The sequence below is a fragment of the Cyprinus carpio genome, chromosome B1 (genome assembly GCF_018340385.1).
Source record: "Cyprinus carpio isolate SPL01 chromosome B1, ASM1834038v1, whole genome shotgun sequence".
Classification (NCBI taxonomy): domain Eukaryota; kingdom Metazoa; phylum Chordata; class Actinopteri; order Cypriniformes; family Cyprinidae; genus Cyprinus; species Cyprinus carpio.
The window spans coordinates 27,841,605-27,857,202 of record NC_056597.1 but is presented as its reverse complement, the minus strand read 5'-3'; the positions used below and the strand labels follow the sequence as shown (position 1 = coordinate 27,857,202).

Below are 15,598 nucleotides of genomic sequence, written 5' to 3'. Positions count from 1 at the left end.
GATTTTCTACGTTGTCAAGTCTTCCTGAATATACCGGTAGTATTTAAAATGGCCAAGCCGATGCTATAATCTGCCGCTACCTCCTATCCACAAAACCGTCGCTTTATTTAATACTGGGTCACTGAGCGACATTATTATCGTAAGTGCTTCAGTCGCAGCATCGATGGGCAGCGCTGCAGCCAATGAGCAATCAAAACATCATCCGGACGGATGGAGTGGACAAATCAGCTTCGTTCTTCTACTGACAGTCCCGCCTACTCGGTCTTGCTGCAGGAGGGCGGGGCTTCCAACCGCACTGTGGCTTTCTGTCTAACCAGTGACCGTTGCGTGCGACAGTATACGCCGTATAATTTTATTTACATAAACCACTCAGGCTACGTTAATGTTAAGTGACGCTGTTGTGAACCAATGAGAAACAGCTATAACCGAAGAGGCGGGACAACGTATCCAGCCCCTCCCCCGCATCCACCCGTCACTCAAGGGAGGTGTATTGTGGCTAATGACGCGCTCGCTTCTGAATACTAGGGCCTTAAGAGTACGAGGTCGATATGCAGAACCAGCAAATTTGTTCAACCCCATAATGCACGTCGACGTGAAAATATTATAATGAATTCCAGTCAAACACGCAGGTTGATGGGGTGGAAAGGGATCTGACCTATTTCAGTGGTTACCATAATTATCTGCCCCGCTAATTAATATCATTCTCCAGAGGGGCTGTTGTAATTCCTGCATGCATATATGTTACATGTACATATGCCTTATTGTAAAATCTATTTTAACAGCTAGAAGTGCAAAAAATGCAATTGTCTGTTGAGTGATCAGTAACATGTATCTGTGAAGTGAAAGCAGTGTTTTTTTAATATAAATTTTGCAGCACACAGCACAGGGGATCTTTAGCCATAAAAGATGCTCTCTGAGCATTTCATAAACAAGTAGGCCTATGTAGAATTATAATAAATCATAAAACAATGGATTTTTGTGTAGCATGCCCAATTTCAATTCCATATAGATCATTTTAAAAGCACCAGTAAAGGTGATCATTATTAATCAGTCTGTTAAACAATAATTATTTTGCAAATTATTATTTTTTGATCCACTTAAGTATTTGCAGTTCACTGAATGCTGCTAAAATACCTGAACGCTGATAAATATTGTCAGATATTTGTACATGTTGTTCATAAGTAGGCTTTTTAACTTTTCAATTTGTGGTTTAAGATTATAAGGTACTTACAAAATGTAAATGTAACACAAATGTATAAAAAGTTACCGAATATACAAACAAGATATAAACAAAAATAGAATAAATAAAATAGAATAAATAAAAAAGGCATATAAGGATATGTGTGATTGATACTGTTATGCATATAGAGCAGGTGCACAGAGAGTAAACCATGACTCAACAATAACCTTTGAGTATAAAATGTTTAATACAATTCAGTGTAATAAACAACAAAGTAAACATATCAGAACATATCAAAAACTTCAAAAGTATTTCTTTTTTTTTCTCATCTTCTGTCTTTTCTCCATCAGTTTTTCAGAGGGGATAGTCACGCCAGAGACTGAAACAGAAAGAAAATGAGTGTTATATTGACAGGCTTCGGCTGGTTTTTGATTGTATCTGCATGTGCAAAAGGGAGAGAGAGAGTATGTGAGTGCATATTAGTAATACCTCTGTGTGTACTCTGGGTCAGTGCTCTCCTTCAGTAAAATGTCTTTAATCTCCTGCGGGGGATTCAGCCCATGCAGTGCTGCTCTCTCCCATCTCTGCAGTCGACTGATCCCTAACACACAGACACTATTATATTTTATTTTTATCTTGAAAAGAATTCAAGAGCACAAAGTGACACGGCTGATATATTTAAGAATTGTATTGCTTTACAGACTACAGAAACCACAAAAAAAAAAAATATATATATATAAAAAAATAAATACTGGCATAAAGTTCCACATAGAGATTGGTTAGTAAAGTTAAAAACGCACCTGTGCATGGTCCGAATTTCCAGTCCAGATCAAACTTCTTCAGTTCTTCTAGATCTTTTTCTCTTTCACTCAGTTGTGGCGGCTCAGGCTCTGATAAGTTATAACATTATTATAAATGCTGCTGCATCACTGGTGCATTTGCATGCTCCTCTAAATAGTTTGCACAGTTTAGGAACATGATGACATATTGCAGATCTCTGCTTTCACTGAAATATGCATATACACAAACAGAAACAAACGTCCTGTCCCACCTGCTATCGGCGGTGAAGGAGACTTGTCTCTCTTGCCCCCTCTCCTTGCCTTCTTCACAACCTTGAAGGTGTCGGTTATGAGGCCACGCTTAGGTGTCATATCTAAAAATAAAGACCAGTGGGTAACAGATTAGTTAACTTGAACTAACAATGAAATATATTATGTAGTTAACTGAAGTCATACAGTTGTAAATGCATACTGTTATTGTATACACAACACTTTTTATACGTTTTATGCATTTTGTTAATAGGAAACATCGCAGCAGCGCACAGTAAAGTATATATTTAGTCATAGATCGCGTATGTAAACAAAGTAACCTACAAACAAATCATTTTGTGTGGGTTTTTTTTTTTTTTTTTTTTTTTTTATTTTAAAGCATTAAAATGACCAGTAAAGGCTATTTTAACCATTGATCGATCGAACAACACTGCTTCCGACCGGACTAACGTTAAAGCTTTTGCAAAATTGCACGTACATCCCCTTACATATATATGAAATTCACGGCATACCTGAATGCTGCTAGGATGTTGTTGTCGTACGATAAATTACTTGCCAATGTTGACAGCAGTCTTCATCAATAAAACCGTTTAACTTTAGCTTTGTGACTCGATCGTTTACAAAACAGACGGACATTCAAAAGGAAGGGCGGGGCTACGCATAGCGTGATGGCGTCATGACGAACGCGTTACAATAAGCGCTGCGCTCCGCAAATCTACGCACACTGGACTCGGCCTTGATCCTCTCGCCGAATAACAGTAAAACTGATTCAAATATCTCACATATTTCATTTTATATGCCATAAAAGTGTTCGAAATAAACTAGTCCTGTTAGGAATTTACCTGTCAACTTAAAATGTGTCGTTCGTCACAAAACCAGAAAAATACCAGCCGCTATTGGATGCCAGAATATGGTAACGTTAGCTTCGCTAGCTCCATTTATTTGTTTAGATTTAGAAAAACATTTGAAGTGCCTCTCCAATATATTCAGATTCGCAAAGACTTATTTTATAGCGCAAAGCTAAATGACACCCAAATTAGGAAATTTCTATCACTGACCACACTCTTGAAACGTTTTTTTTTTTTTTTTTTTTTTTTACAGAACAAAATAACAAGACAAGCTACTCTTGAAACGTTACCGAATTCATAAAGCCACCTGCAGAGAAAAGAAAAAATCTATATGAATACTGTATAATGTATATTTTTGATTTTACCTCTGCTGTCGCAGCTTTTGAACGTCACGGGTCCACTCTGTCTAAGCTGGAGTGGCAGACATGAATGAGACTCTGGAATTCAATGAAATTTATCAGGAGGTCAAGGGCACCTGGGTGAGTAGATGCTGCAACAGCCTGCAGTCTAATCTGAGATGTTCTTCTTGAAAACGTCTGACTGATCTCTCTCTACAGAACGATGGGCGGCTTCGCTTCAGTAAGCATACAGTGGTGTATAAAAACAGTAAGACTGGGAAGGTGGACAGCATTCCGGTGCCTGAGCTCACTCAAGCCCAGTGGAGGAGAGTCTGTCTGGGTCACGGCATCAAGCTGTGCACCAGCACTGGAAACATCTACAAATATGATGGCTTCAAAGACACTGTGAGTCCCAGATACAAAATACGTTCAATAAAAGTAGATCAGTTTGCTCCATCCTCCACTGTTTCGTTACATGTCTTAAATTGTCCGCTCTCTTTTTATGCACAGGACCTTGAGAAGATCTCAGAGTACTTCAAAGCCAACTACAAAGTGGAGCTGGTTGAGAAAGATATGTGTGTGAAGGGCTGGAATTGGGGCACTGCTAAATTTAATGGTCAGTGCATTCCTAATGCAACACCATTTCTGAGAAATGTAGATTTTTTATAGTGATCTTAATTCAGGTTTCTATGGGCTGTAAGATGATTGGTACAGTACAGTATTAGATTTTTGACATTGTAATTCTAGAATTAATTAGTGGTTGACTGATACGATATGATTTCACCATATATATTTGCTGATATTTGGCACTTTTGTAATTATGGGCATTAACAAACAAGTTTTTCTTCTTGCCCGATAAGTGTCGCTTAAGCGAGACACTTTGGAGTGCTTATTCTTTATTAATTTACTTTGTTTAACAATTCTCAGGTGAACTAAATTCTTGGTAATAATAGAAAGAAATAATAGACTCCTATTATATAGTTACTAGATTACTAATACATTATTACTATTATTACTAATAGTACTAATAATAGAAAGGCAGACATATTTACAGTGGGGAAAAAAATTATTCCCAGTGCACACAGATTTTGTATTCAGCAATTTCTTTATTTGTGAAAGATACTATAATATTAGGATTTACAGAATCAAGCATAGCTAAGTATTAATATTTTTATTTTACAGGTTCATTTTTTTAATCAATTTCAGATAGTTTTTTTTAAATAGTGATTAATTTCTATAATTTGAATAATGTCTAATTTAGTAAATATTATGTAGAGAAAAAATACAAATTTAATTACAGCACTTGGTATACATGCATTACTTAGAATCTTTAAATAAAACATTGTGATATAATTTATTAGCTTTATATAAGCTATCAGCCATCCTGATTTTTAAGACACCGCCAATGGTCAGACTGTATTGGTCGACCACTAGAAATAATAAATCAATTCATAATAATTAATAGAAATAATTAAAGATTGTTAATAACTAACCAGCTTTGCACTTTAATAAACATTGCTTTCACTGCCATATCCATGTATTAAACATTTTGTCCTTCTGTGGCTTTTCAGGGCCGTTGCTTTCATTTGAGGTGAATGAGAGTCCTGTGTTTGAGATTCCGCTCTCCAGTGTGTCCCAGTGTGCAACAGGAAAGAATGAGGTCACTGTGGAGTTCCATCAGAATGATGACACAGAGGTATCCCTCATGGAGGTGCGCTTCTATGTCCCACCCAGCACAGGAGAGGAGGGTTCAGACCCTGTGGAGGTAAGTGTGCATGCTTGTGTGTGCGCCACTACCTAACAGTGACCAACAGATGGCATAGTCTACAAAGTAATAATCATAATATGCCTATAAAGCAAGAGCTTTCAATCTTTAGATGACCCAAAATATGATCATCCTTGTGTGTGACATCCGTCCTAAAATTATGCTACACATTTTCATGTTAAAAGACTCAAATGAATATAATTTGAATAGAAAAAATCACACTGTAAATGTATAAAATATTATTAAATTTTTTTTTTTTTGTTATATTGCTTTATATAGTACTGTACTGTTAGATGTATTATTTATTTCATTTTCAAATTATTTATTGCAATATTATTTTAATCCATTTATTTATTTTTATTTGCATGTTCAGTTTGATCTGTGTTTCTCTAAACTTTTGCACAGACTCCAGTTAGAGCCCTAAAGTAAAATCTTTGCATCCGTAAAGCCCACTTCAACTGAAAAATAATGAGCTCACAGTACTGTTCTCTGCTGTTTTAGGCATTTGCTCAGAACATTCTGTCAGAGGCAGATGTCATTCAGGCTACAGGAGATGCTGTGTGTATCTTCAGAGAGCTGCAGTGCCTCACACCTAGGGGCAGGTACATATACATAAACATAACATCACATTTTGTTTTCTTATTAAAATATTATGGTGAACTAGTGGTCGCCAAGGCCGATATTTTGGCACTTTTCAAATATCGGCACTGATAAGTTTTTTTCTGCTTGGCCGATGTGTTCGAGGCGGGACTTTTATTTTGATTTCACACAGTGCTCACATTCTCCGCTTGTTCGCCATCATCGTTAACAGTCGGATAGAAGTCTGTCTAATAATCAGATAGAGCAGTTAAACAAAGGAATTAATGTTTACAAAAAGTATTATAACGTTTGCCTTTATATTATTAGTAATTGAAAGACAAACATTATAATACTTTCTTGTTTGCCGTCAGCATTCAGCAAATACGCATTTACATCATTTAAACAAATCTTTGAATGGCTAATGAACATTTAATTTAGCAAACCTTGCAAACTTAGTCAAATCCAGCTGTGAGATGTTTTGAAGTGATCGCATGTTTACTGCGTGACGGTCGGTCCGTGTGAATCGAATGCTTTAAACTTTAAACTCGTGATTTCAAATTATGCTGCGCTCATGCATTTTTCCCACTGTTATTTTCTCTGTGTGCTGTATGTAAAATATGTGGTTATTTGAAAAATATGATTCCCATCATGCACACAAGCTTCCCAGAATACTGAGTGCCCTGTTGGTTACAGTGTTTACTTCCTTTTTAATTATATTTTTATTAAATATTTATTTATTTGTGAAAAATACTTTGTCATCTAAAGTATGTTTATTTTACACATTTATTTTTTATTCCATTGTCAAATTATTTTATATTTCTTTAATATTAATAAAAAAAAAACTAAACAATTACATCAGCTTTATATCAGATATCGGCCCCCCTGCTTTCCAAGATATCGGCATCGGCTGTCAAAAAAAACCAATATCGGTCGACCACTAATGTGAACTTGTGAAGTTTTGATGGTTTTTGCTCTCTGTAGGTATGATATCCGCATTTATCCGACATTCCTCCATCTGCATGGTAAGACATTCGACTACAAGATCCCATACACCACAGTGCTCCGCCTTTTCCTGTTGCCTCATAAGGACCAGCGGCAGATGTTCTTTGTGGTGAGTGTGGCATCATAGTCTGTTAAACAATCTCTGCTTTCTGTCTGGATCCATTTTTAGGACTAGTATAACAGGGCTTTGTCTTTTACAATGATCTGTTTTCATGTGTACTAAATTTGAGAATTGTACTGATATAAGATCTCTGTGTCAATAGCTGCAACCTCCTGTCTGTTTCAGATCAGTCTGGACCCGCCTATTAAACAAGGACAAACCCGCTATCATTTTCTCATTCTTCTGTTTTCCAAGGAGGAGGATGTCGATCTTACTCTCAACATGAACGAGTGAGTGAGAGTGAGTGAATGAGGGACACTGAAGGATGTGATGGATGTCAGAAATAAACTCTTTAGAAAGGTAGCTTACTTTTTTTTTAGCAAGGTTGATGAAACTAATTGAGATCAAGAAGTAATTTAGCAGATGCATTTATCCTAAGCAAGTTACAGTATAATTATTACAGGGGCAGTCACCTTTGAGCAACCTGAGATTAAAAGAATATGTCACTCAAACTTATACCATCATTTACACTCATTCTTCAAAATGTGTTGCCATCCAGCAATACGTTTTTTCTCTCTCGTGTTCTGCAGGGATGAGGTAGAGAGACGTTTTGAGGGGAAACTTCATAAAAACATGTCTGGCTCTCTCTATGAGATGGTCAGCAGAGTAATGAAGGCCCTGGTCAACAGAAAGATCACAGTGCCTGGAAATTTCCAAGGGTAAGCACTGTTTCAGTGAAAGAAAATTAGATTTTAAAAAACCAGCAATTGCAAAAATACTTTTTTAATAAGTTTAAAAGTATAAATTGGCTTAAGTTATTTTAAACAAAGCAACATATACCTAATTTTATAAATATTGTTAATATTATGTTTTTTAAACAATAAAGAGTATAAAATACATAGATATTATACAATATACACCAAAATGCTCTTTAATATCTGATATCTTCCTGATTTATTTTTTAATAGTAATTTGAACAAAAGATTCAGATACACTGCTGTTCAAAAGTTTGGGGTCAGTTATATTCAATATTTCAGTTTTTAAAAGTCTCTTATGCTCAACAAAGCTGCGTTTGCTTGATTAAAAATACAATAAAAAAAACACAAAATTACAAAATACTATTAAAATGTAAAAATTTTTTTTTTCTTTTTTAATATGTTTTTCAATGTAATTTACTCATGTGATGCAAAGCTGAATTTTCAGCCTCATTATTCCAGTCTTCAGTGTCACATGATCCTTCAGAAATCAATCTGATATGCTGATTTGGTGCTATAGAAACATTTCTCGTTATTATCAATGTTGGGAACAGTTGTGCTGCTTAATATGTTTGTTTAAACCATGATATATTTTTTTTCAGGATTATTTGATGAATAGAAAGGCATAATTTATTTGAAGTAGAATTTTTTTGTAACAATGTGAATCTCTTTGCTGTCACATTTGATCAATTTAATGCATCCTTGCTGCATAAAAGTATGCATTTCTTTAAAAAGTTTCCGATATTAGTGTATATTCTGGAATTATGTAGTAGAACAAACAGTAATATCTATACAAATTCAGTGAAATGAAATTTCCTCTCTCTCTTCTCTCCAGTCACTCAGGTGCTCAGTGTATAACGTGTTCATATAAGGCCAGTTCAGGGCTGTTGTATCCTCTGGAAAGAGGTTTCATCTATGTGCACAAGCCCCCAGTGCACCTGCGCTTTGAGGAGATCGCCTGTGTGAACTTTGCTCGTGGAACCACCACCACCCGCTCCTTTGATTTCGAGATCGAGACCAAGCAGGGAAATCAATACACCTTCAGCAGCATCGAGAGGTACCCATGAGCCCAATGTTAGTCTCGTCCAATTGTTGAGAACATAGCTTTGTGGGAACTAGACCACACCAGTAATGAAAAGGCCAGTGTCCATATCCTGTTTTAGGCACTTCCTGGCATTATGTCCTTAAGCACTTACCCCCATCTGCCATGGAAGGTCTGTGCTGCCTCTTTGTGGTGATTTTATTTGTTATTCTGAAGTAAAATTGCCCCTCTCTTTTAGTGACCTGACCCCTTCTACATTAGATGTTAAGGGAAAAAAATCAAAGCTACTTTATGCACATTAAAGTATTTTCAATTTAACACACATTATGACTGAATCAATACACCAAGGCATCAGTTAAACACATCACACTAATGTGTGAGAACACACACTTTCTGCAAAACTATAAGGGATAGTTATACAAAAGTTTGTGTTTTTGTCCATTTTATCCAATGCAATATTCGACCCCACTGACTTCCATTGCGTGGACAAAAAAAAAAAAAACACTTGAGAATTCTTTAAAAATATATTTTGTGTTCCACTGAGGAAAGTTTGAAAAGACATGAGGATGAGTAAACAATGACAGGTCATTTTTTGAGTGAACTTCAACACACTTTTGCACTACATTCTGGTATGTATTTTTGTAAAAATGCTACACACAACTCTCATTGTTCTAGCTACTATATAAAAACATATCTCACTAAAACATTCAAAATTTTCCTATATAACATACTAAAAATAGTTATTCAATTACAAAATTGAATAGAGAGGTCCACACCACAGCTATAATGATAACAACAGAGAGGAACACTATTGATTGAATCACTTTCCTCTTTTTTTCCCAGCTTATGAATGAAACCCTTGAGAGCCAATCAGAATCCATGCAAACTTATAAGAGCTCAAGAATTTAAGATGACAAAACCACAGGACACACTTATAATAAACTTTAACGTTATCATCCATTGGTGTGGAAGCTAATATGTGACCCTGGAACACAAAATCTCTAAATCTCAAAGCTGAATAAATAAGTTTTCCTTTGATGTAGGGTTTGTTAGGATGAGACAATATTTGGCCGAGATAAAACTATTTGAAAATCTGGAATCTAAATATTGAGAAAATCGCCTTTACGGTTGTCCAAATTAAGTCCTTAGCAATGCATATTACTAATCAAAAATGAAGTTTTGATATATTTACTTTAGGAAATGTACAAAATATCTTCACTTAATATCCTAATGACTTTTGGCTTAAAAGAAAAATTAATAATTTTGACCCATACAATGTATTGTTGGCTATTGATACAAATATACCTGTGTTACTTATGACTGGTTTTGTGGTCCAGGGTCACATATAGTTATCATTCTTGGTGTGAACAAGCTTTAACTCACTAAAAGAGTCTTTTTCCTCTGTTTAATCTGCCTCTACCTTCTTCTTCAGGGAGGAATATGGGAAACTCTTTGACTTCGTCAATGCTAAGAAGTTAAACATCAAGAACAGAGGCTTCAAAGAGGTACGTATACAGTTCTTCTTGCTTCCTATCAAGCAGTACATAATATTCATCCACTTAGACATGTCTATAGACACCTCATACCGTGGACGGACACTTATTCTACTCTTTGTGTTTGTGGTGTATGTCTGTATTTGTGTTCATGTAGAAAAAGGTTGGTATTACCCTGCAGTTTGGTCTGGTGTCGGTGCTTCAGTAACTTGCTTGCATGGTGTTTATTTGCGTGTCTCAATCACAACCCGAGTGTCAAATGTGTTCTTTCATATCTTTGATGGCTTAAGGCAGATGTCTCATCCACCAAAATGTGGAAAGGCTGACTGCCCTTAATGATTTGACCAGCTTAACGCTGTGTTCAGATCACACAGACTTACATTAAGACCACAATAATATTTTGTCTGAAATCTGAATATAATTTTGTGGTCACTTTACGAGCCTTAACCTTTTGTATGCCTAGATAATTCTGTGTGCAATGAAGACAGCATTGCTCAAGGGAGTGGCTTTTGAATGAGTTAACACTGATTGCTTATATGAATGTGTGTGTGTGTGTGTGAGAGAGAGAAAAAAAGGCTGGTGAGTATGAGAACATGAGTGGGTTTGAAATCTTTTGCTTGGAGAGGGCTTTCCTGTGTCTGCTTTGTTACAAATACTAAATACTAATGACATTTATATATAGCACTGATGTTTTTTAATTTGTACTCTGTCAGGGTATGAAAGGTAATGATAACATGTACAGTGACTCAGACGACGACCAGCATGATGCATACCTGGAGCGCATGAAAGAAGAGGGCAAGATCCGTGAGGAGGCCAATGACAGTGACGACTCAGAGGGCGAGAGTGGTGAGTGGCAGCTATTTTAAATGCAACAAGTATATAAAATGGCACAATAAGACACAAAAGAAACTCAAATAGGTACTTCAGTTTCTGTAGTATTTATTCTGTTAGACATAAATGGAAAACTTGCAACACTTTATTTCGATTGTGTCTTTGTACTGTTACATTGATTTATCCTGTTGTTTGAAATTATATATTTTTTGTTTTGTTTTGTTTTTATTTATTGTTGACGATTTATTCTTCTTCTATAAGCTTGATAACTTTGTGGCCATATTGCCCACCCCTAGGTGCAGGTGTTTAGATGTCAAAAATGATAGTAATATGTTTTGTGTGAAACATTAACATTTGAATTTTTTTTTTTTTAGATGAGTCTTTTAATCCCGGAGAAGAAGATGATGAAATTGCAGAGGAGTAAGAGGCTTTGTGTTGATATGCCACAGTTTTAGCAAAGGCAAATGTTATTATTATTATTTATTTCTCATACATGAAAAAACTCTTAAATGTAAGTATTAAACTCTAAGTGTATAGTTTGTGCTGCATCGTTTAAAACCTCTTGATACCTCAAATCACATGGCTTGTTAAGGAGAGAGTTAAGGCGGGACTCTATAAAACCACCCAGAATACCCTATCAATGATATTTGATACTAAAAACCACTCAGAACACATTAATGTTGAGGGCAGCAAGCATGCTTACACTTTTTAATGGTAAGGGTGATAAATCATTAAGTCATATTTGTGTGTCAGGTATGACAGTAAGGCCTCTGCCAGTGAAAGCAGCGCTGATGACGGTGACAGTGATGGCGATCGGAAGAAGAAACCAGCCAAGAAAGCCAAATTTGTAAAAGAAAGAAAACCACGAAAGAAAGAGGTGAGAAGAGGGAAGGATAAAACATGTGGGTGACAGAGTTTGCACACTGGTTATTTACATTCATTTCAAGTACATTTAGTAATTTTTTTTTTACTCTCAAAATTCAATGCTGCTTGTGTGTTCTTATGTGTAGAAAAAGGCAAAAGACAGCAGCGCCCCCAAGAGGCCAATGAGTGCCTACATGCTCTGGCTGAACTCTAGCAGAGACCGCATTAAATCAGAGAACCCGGGCATCTCTATCACAGAAATCTCCAAAAAGGCTGGAGAAATGTGGAAACAACTTAACAAAGAGAAGAAAGAGGTGACAACCACTCTCTACCACTGGCACATTCAGTGGAAAAAACACAATATTAAAGGGTTAGTTCACCCAAAATTCAAAATTCTGTCATTAATTACTCACCCTCATGTCGTTACAAACCTGTAAGACCTTCGTTCATCTTCAGAACACAAATTAAGATATTTTTGATGCATTCCGAGAGCTTTCTGACCCTCCCACAAACAGCAAAGATCCTTAGGCTACGTCTACATTAATCCGGATATATCTGAAAACAGCGTTTTCGTTTTTAAATAGAACGCTCTCCGTCCACACTAGCATTTTCAAGCGTTTTTCAAAAAGTGTCTCATCCACACAGAAACATCAGAAAAAGTTAAATTCGCTTTATGCGCATGCGTAAAGCCTCAAAAAAGCTCACTGCAGATTATTCACATGAAACAGACATGAAACGTTTTCATGCAGTTTTTCTGACAGGAAATTTTAATATATTTTATTTACGAAAAGAACTCACCATTCACTGACGCGTCCAGGTCGCACACACTCACGATTGAACGTCTGATCTATAACGCAACTCGCGATCGCGAGTAAATTTGCTTTCATCTTTGCAGGACTGTGATATGAAGAGTGTACAAAGTAACACATATAGCAATAGTGTGAAAGTGAAAGTTTTGTTTCTCCTTCGGTCTCAATTTGAACTTGAACTGATATCTCGTCTTTCCACCAGGAGTGGGAAAAGAAAGCAGAGGAAGCAAAGAAAGAGTATGAACGAGCAATGAGAGAGTACAAGGAGAGTGGAGGAGGCTCCTCAGGCAGCTCAAAAAAGTACTCAAAATATTCACTACTTTTTGTCCTGTGCCTCACTTTGAATGGACATTTTATTTAATCACCATCATATTGTTCCAAAATATGATCTTAGCATTAAGTAACTGACTATTTCTTACCATTTCCCCACATTTCATTCCTGAAGGAGAGGAAGAAGAAAGGAGGGAAGAATGAAGAAAAGAGGAAAAGGAAGTCAGGTGGTGGAAGGGAAAAAGAGAAGGAGCGAGCTACAGGCAACGACAGCTTTAAGAGTCGAGAGTTCATATCCAGTGAGGAGAGCTCATCAGAGTCAGACAAAGGCAAAAGACGGAAGCGCAAGGTAACACACTAACACACACTTCACAAATTTGTTTCATTCATTAACATAGTTACAGCAACAGTGTTTTCCAAAGTATCTTTACTGGTGGGTAAATGAATAGGTGACTGCTCAGAAAAAGATTACAGAGTATTGCATACATCACATCCTGAGAAGTTAGGCTGTCAGAATTGGTGTATTTCTTGAATAACAGATTTGTTTTGCACACATTGCCTTCTCAGTTTCATTAGGGGTGGTCACTTTATATTACAATGAATTTCATTCATATGTATGCGAATGCGGGACAGCGAAACGCAAGCTCAGGTGAAAAAGTTTCGCATTTCACTGAATTATCATATTCAAGTTTGGTGAACTCTAATCTTTAAATTAATATCATGACTGATGCAATGTCCAAAGAAATTTAGCATGCTCAAAGTCTAGTGTGACCACAGCTTAACAAGCAGTCATTTTTTTCAATCACATGTTGCCTACATCTTACTATATCGCATGTAAATTAAGCATAATGCAAAATTCTGTCCAAATTTTGATACACAACTAATGAATTCTTTCAAGATTTACCTCAATAGGAATTTAAAAAGTGCAGTTTAATAAATGTAATAATATATAAACTTTTTTTTTTAAGAGTTAAAATTAAGAGTTTTGTTTAATCTAAATTGTGTTATTGTAAAATAATTAGTCCACACTGATTTAGATAAAAAAAAAATATTCAAAATTTAGATTCTAACCTTAATATGAAACACATTTGTGTGTAGTTTTTATAATTGATACATCCAGAATTCTTGACACTTTTTGACTATTGATCATTTGATTTTCTTTATTTAGTTTTAATCTTATACAAGAAGTATAGTCATTGTCTCCCTGTCACTCTCTGTTGGTGCTATTTTTTTATACAGGGGTCTGATGTTGAAGAGGAAGTGGCCAGCACACCGCCTAGCTCTGAAGAGTCCGGCTCAGACTAAAAGACACTAATGACAGACACATTAAAAGGGGAATGGAAGAAAAACCCATTTCCCTTTCATCATTATAGTGTACATGACCTGATGAAGTCCTGATACACATATTACAGCAAAACATCTTTAAGTTATCATAAACTCTTTTGTATATACTTTTGGTAGTATTGACATTAATGGAATAGTTCACCCAGAAATGAAAATTCTGTCATTATTTACTTACTATCATGTATGCTATATTTTGCACCTTAGCTCTCCTTGGCTCATTCACGAAAGAAGTAGTGATGTCTTTTTCATCAACAAATCATTCTTTTGAGCTATCTTTTTTTTTTTTTTTTTTAGTGAATCAGCTAATCCTATTCACAAAATAGGTTTGAATGTTTCATTCCTGAATCAGCCAATTTTTATACTGCTGGTTGATTTTTCATTCTTTTCTGAAGGTTTTATGCTTCATTCCCTATTCATTCCAGTTTCGGGGAAAAGAGTTTTGGAACAAAACATGGGTGATCTATTTCTTTAAAATAGTGTGTATTTTATGTTGTCCTGTCCTTGTTTAGATCCCTGCTTGTACAGAGATATTTTACAGTGCTGCTTTCCAAACACAACAGAAAACGTATCTCTGACACAGCTGCTGAGCATGCTCTATATGTATTTGCATTTAAATAACAAGTTATGAAAATAATTGCTTAAATGTAAAAATCTTTTTTACATTTGTATTCATCCTGTATTCATGATTTTTGAGTTTGATATGAGCTCACCATTTATTTTATACAGTATTTTGTTCACACACATTACTCATTGTACACGTTTACGGTAACATTAAAAAATCTTCATTTTTAAATGTCATTGTTGTTACAGTTTTTTACAGATGCTAGGACACATTTCTCAATACTTAGGTCACTTTTGCAGAACTCTTCACACAGTGAGCACAACAGAAGTCTATGTGGGCTAAACTGAGGATCAATTGTCATTGCTTTGGCACAAAATGCATTCATTGACTACATCTCTCAAATTTCATGAATTCTTTTCTCACTCCGACACAACCGCCAAAACTCTTTGTACGTACAGGCCAATTTGCACATGCTTACATACAGTTTTCAAAACTGTTAAACTGATGTTCAAAACAATAACATAATACAAAACTGAATAAGACAGCAATTTGCTACATTTCTACAGTAATATTTTAATGAAATATATTTTAAATCTTAAAATTAAATGCTATAAAAACAATTATAAATATGACCATCCACATGATCAAATGTCCCTCCTGGATGCAATGAATGCTGGATGCCTGGACATATCAGCAGAAGATCGCCAGGGATGGATCAGGCATGCCAGAAGATTCGTATTGCCCTAGATGACATAAGATGTGATGTG

General features: G+C 35.7%; 2 protein-coding genes across 4 annotated transcripts; one reads left to right on the top strand and one right to left on the bottom strand.

Moving 5' to 3' along the window:
• Positions 1–1,513: 1,513 nt before the first annotated feature.
• Positions 1,514–2,878, bottom strand: LOC109051445 (DNA polymerase delta subunit 4). The gene is made up of 5 exons (XM_042717131.1): positions 2,742–2,878; positions 2,232–2,333; positions 1,981–2,070; positions 1,670–1,781; positions 1,514–1,559 (listed from the first exon to the last, which is right to left on the bottom strand). The coding sequence occupies exons 2-5, from the start codon at positions 2,329–2,331 to the stop codon at positions 1,535–1,537; spliced, it is 327 nt and encodes a 108-aa protein (XP_042573065.1). The 5' UTR covers positions 2,332–2,333; positions 2,742–2,878; the 3' UTR covers positions 1,514–1,534.
• On the top strand, positions 2,877–15,062 carry LOC109051840 (FACT complex subunit SSRP1-like). 3 transcript variants are annotated; one of them, XM_042717127.1, is made up of 19 exons: positions 2,877–2,987; positions 3,457–3,556; positions 3,635–3,820; positions 3,926–4,031; positions 4,987–5,180; positions 5,682–5,782; positions 6,741–6,870; positions 7,048–7,151; positions 7,452–7,580; positions 8,452–8,673; positions 10,091–10,163; positions 10,309–10,314; positions 10,865–10,997; positions 11,357–11,402; positions 11,736–11,859; positions 11,993–12,160; positions 12,858–12,955; positions 13,100–13,274; positions 14,165–15,062. In XM_042717127.1, exons 2-19 carry the CDS (start codon positions 3,503–3,505, stop codon positions 14,228–14,230), a joined length of 2,115 nt encoding a protein of 704 aa, XP_042573061.1. In that variant the 5' UTR covers positions 2,877–2,987; positions 3,457–3,502; the 3' UTR covers positions 14,231–15,062. The 3 variants fall into 3 exon arrangements, with proteins under 3 accessions (XP_042573061.1, XP_042573063.1, XP_042573062.1); XM_042717128.1 differs by having other exon boundaries at positions 2,974–3,142; XM_042717129.1 differs by lacking the exon at positions 10,309–10,314.
• The last annotated feature ends 536 nt before the right edge of the window (positions 15,063–15,598 follow it).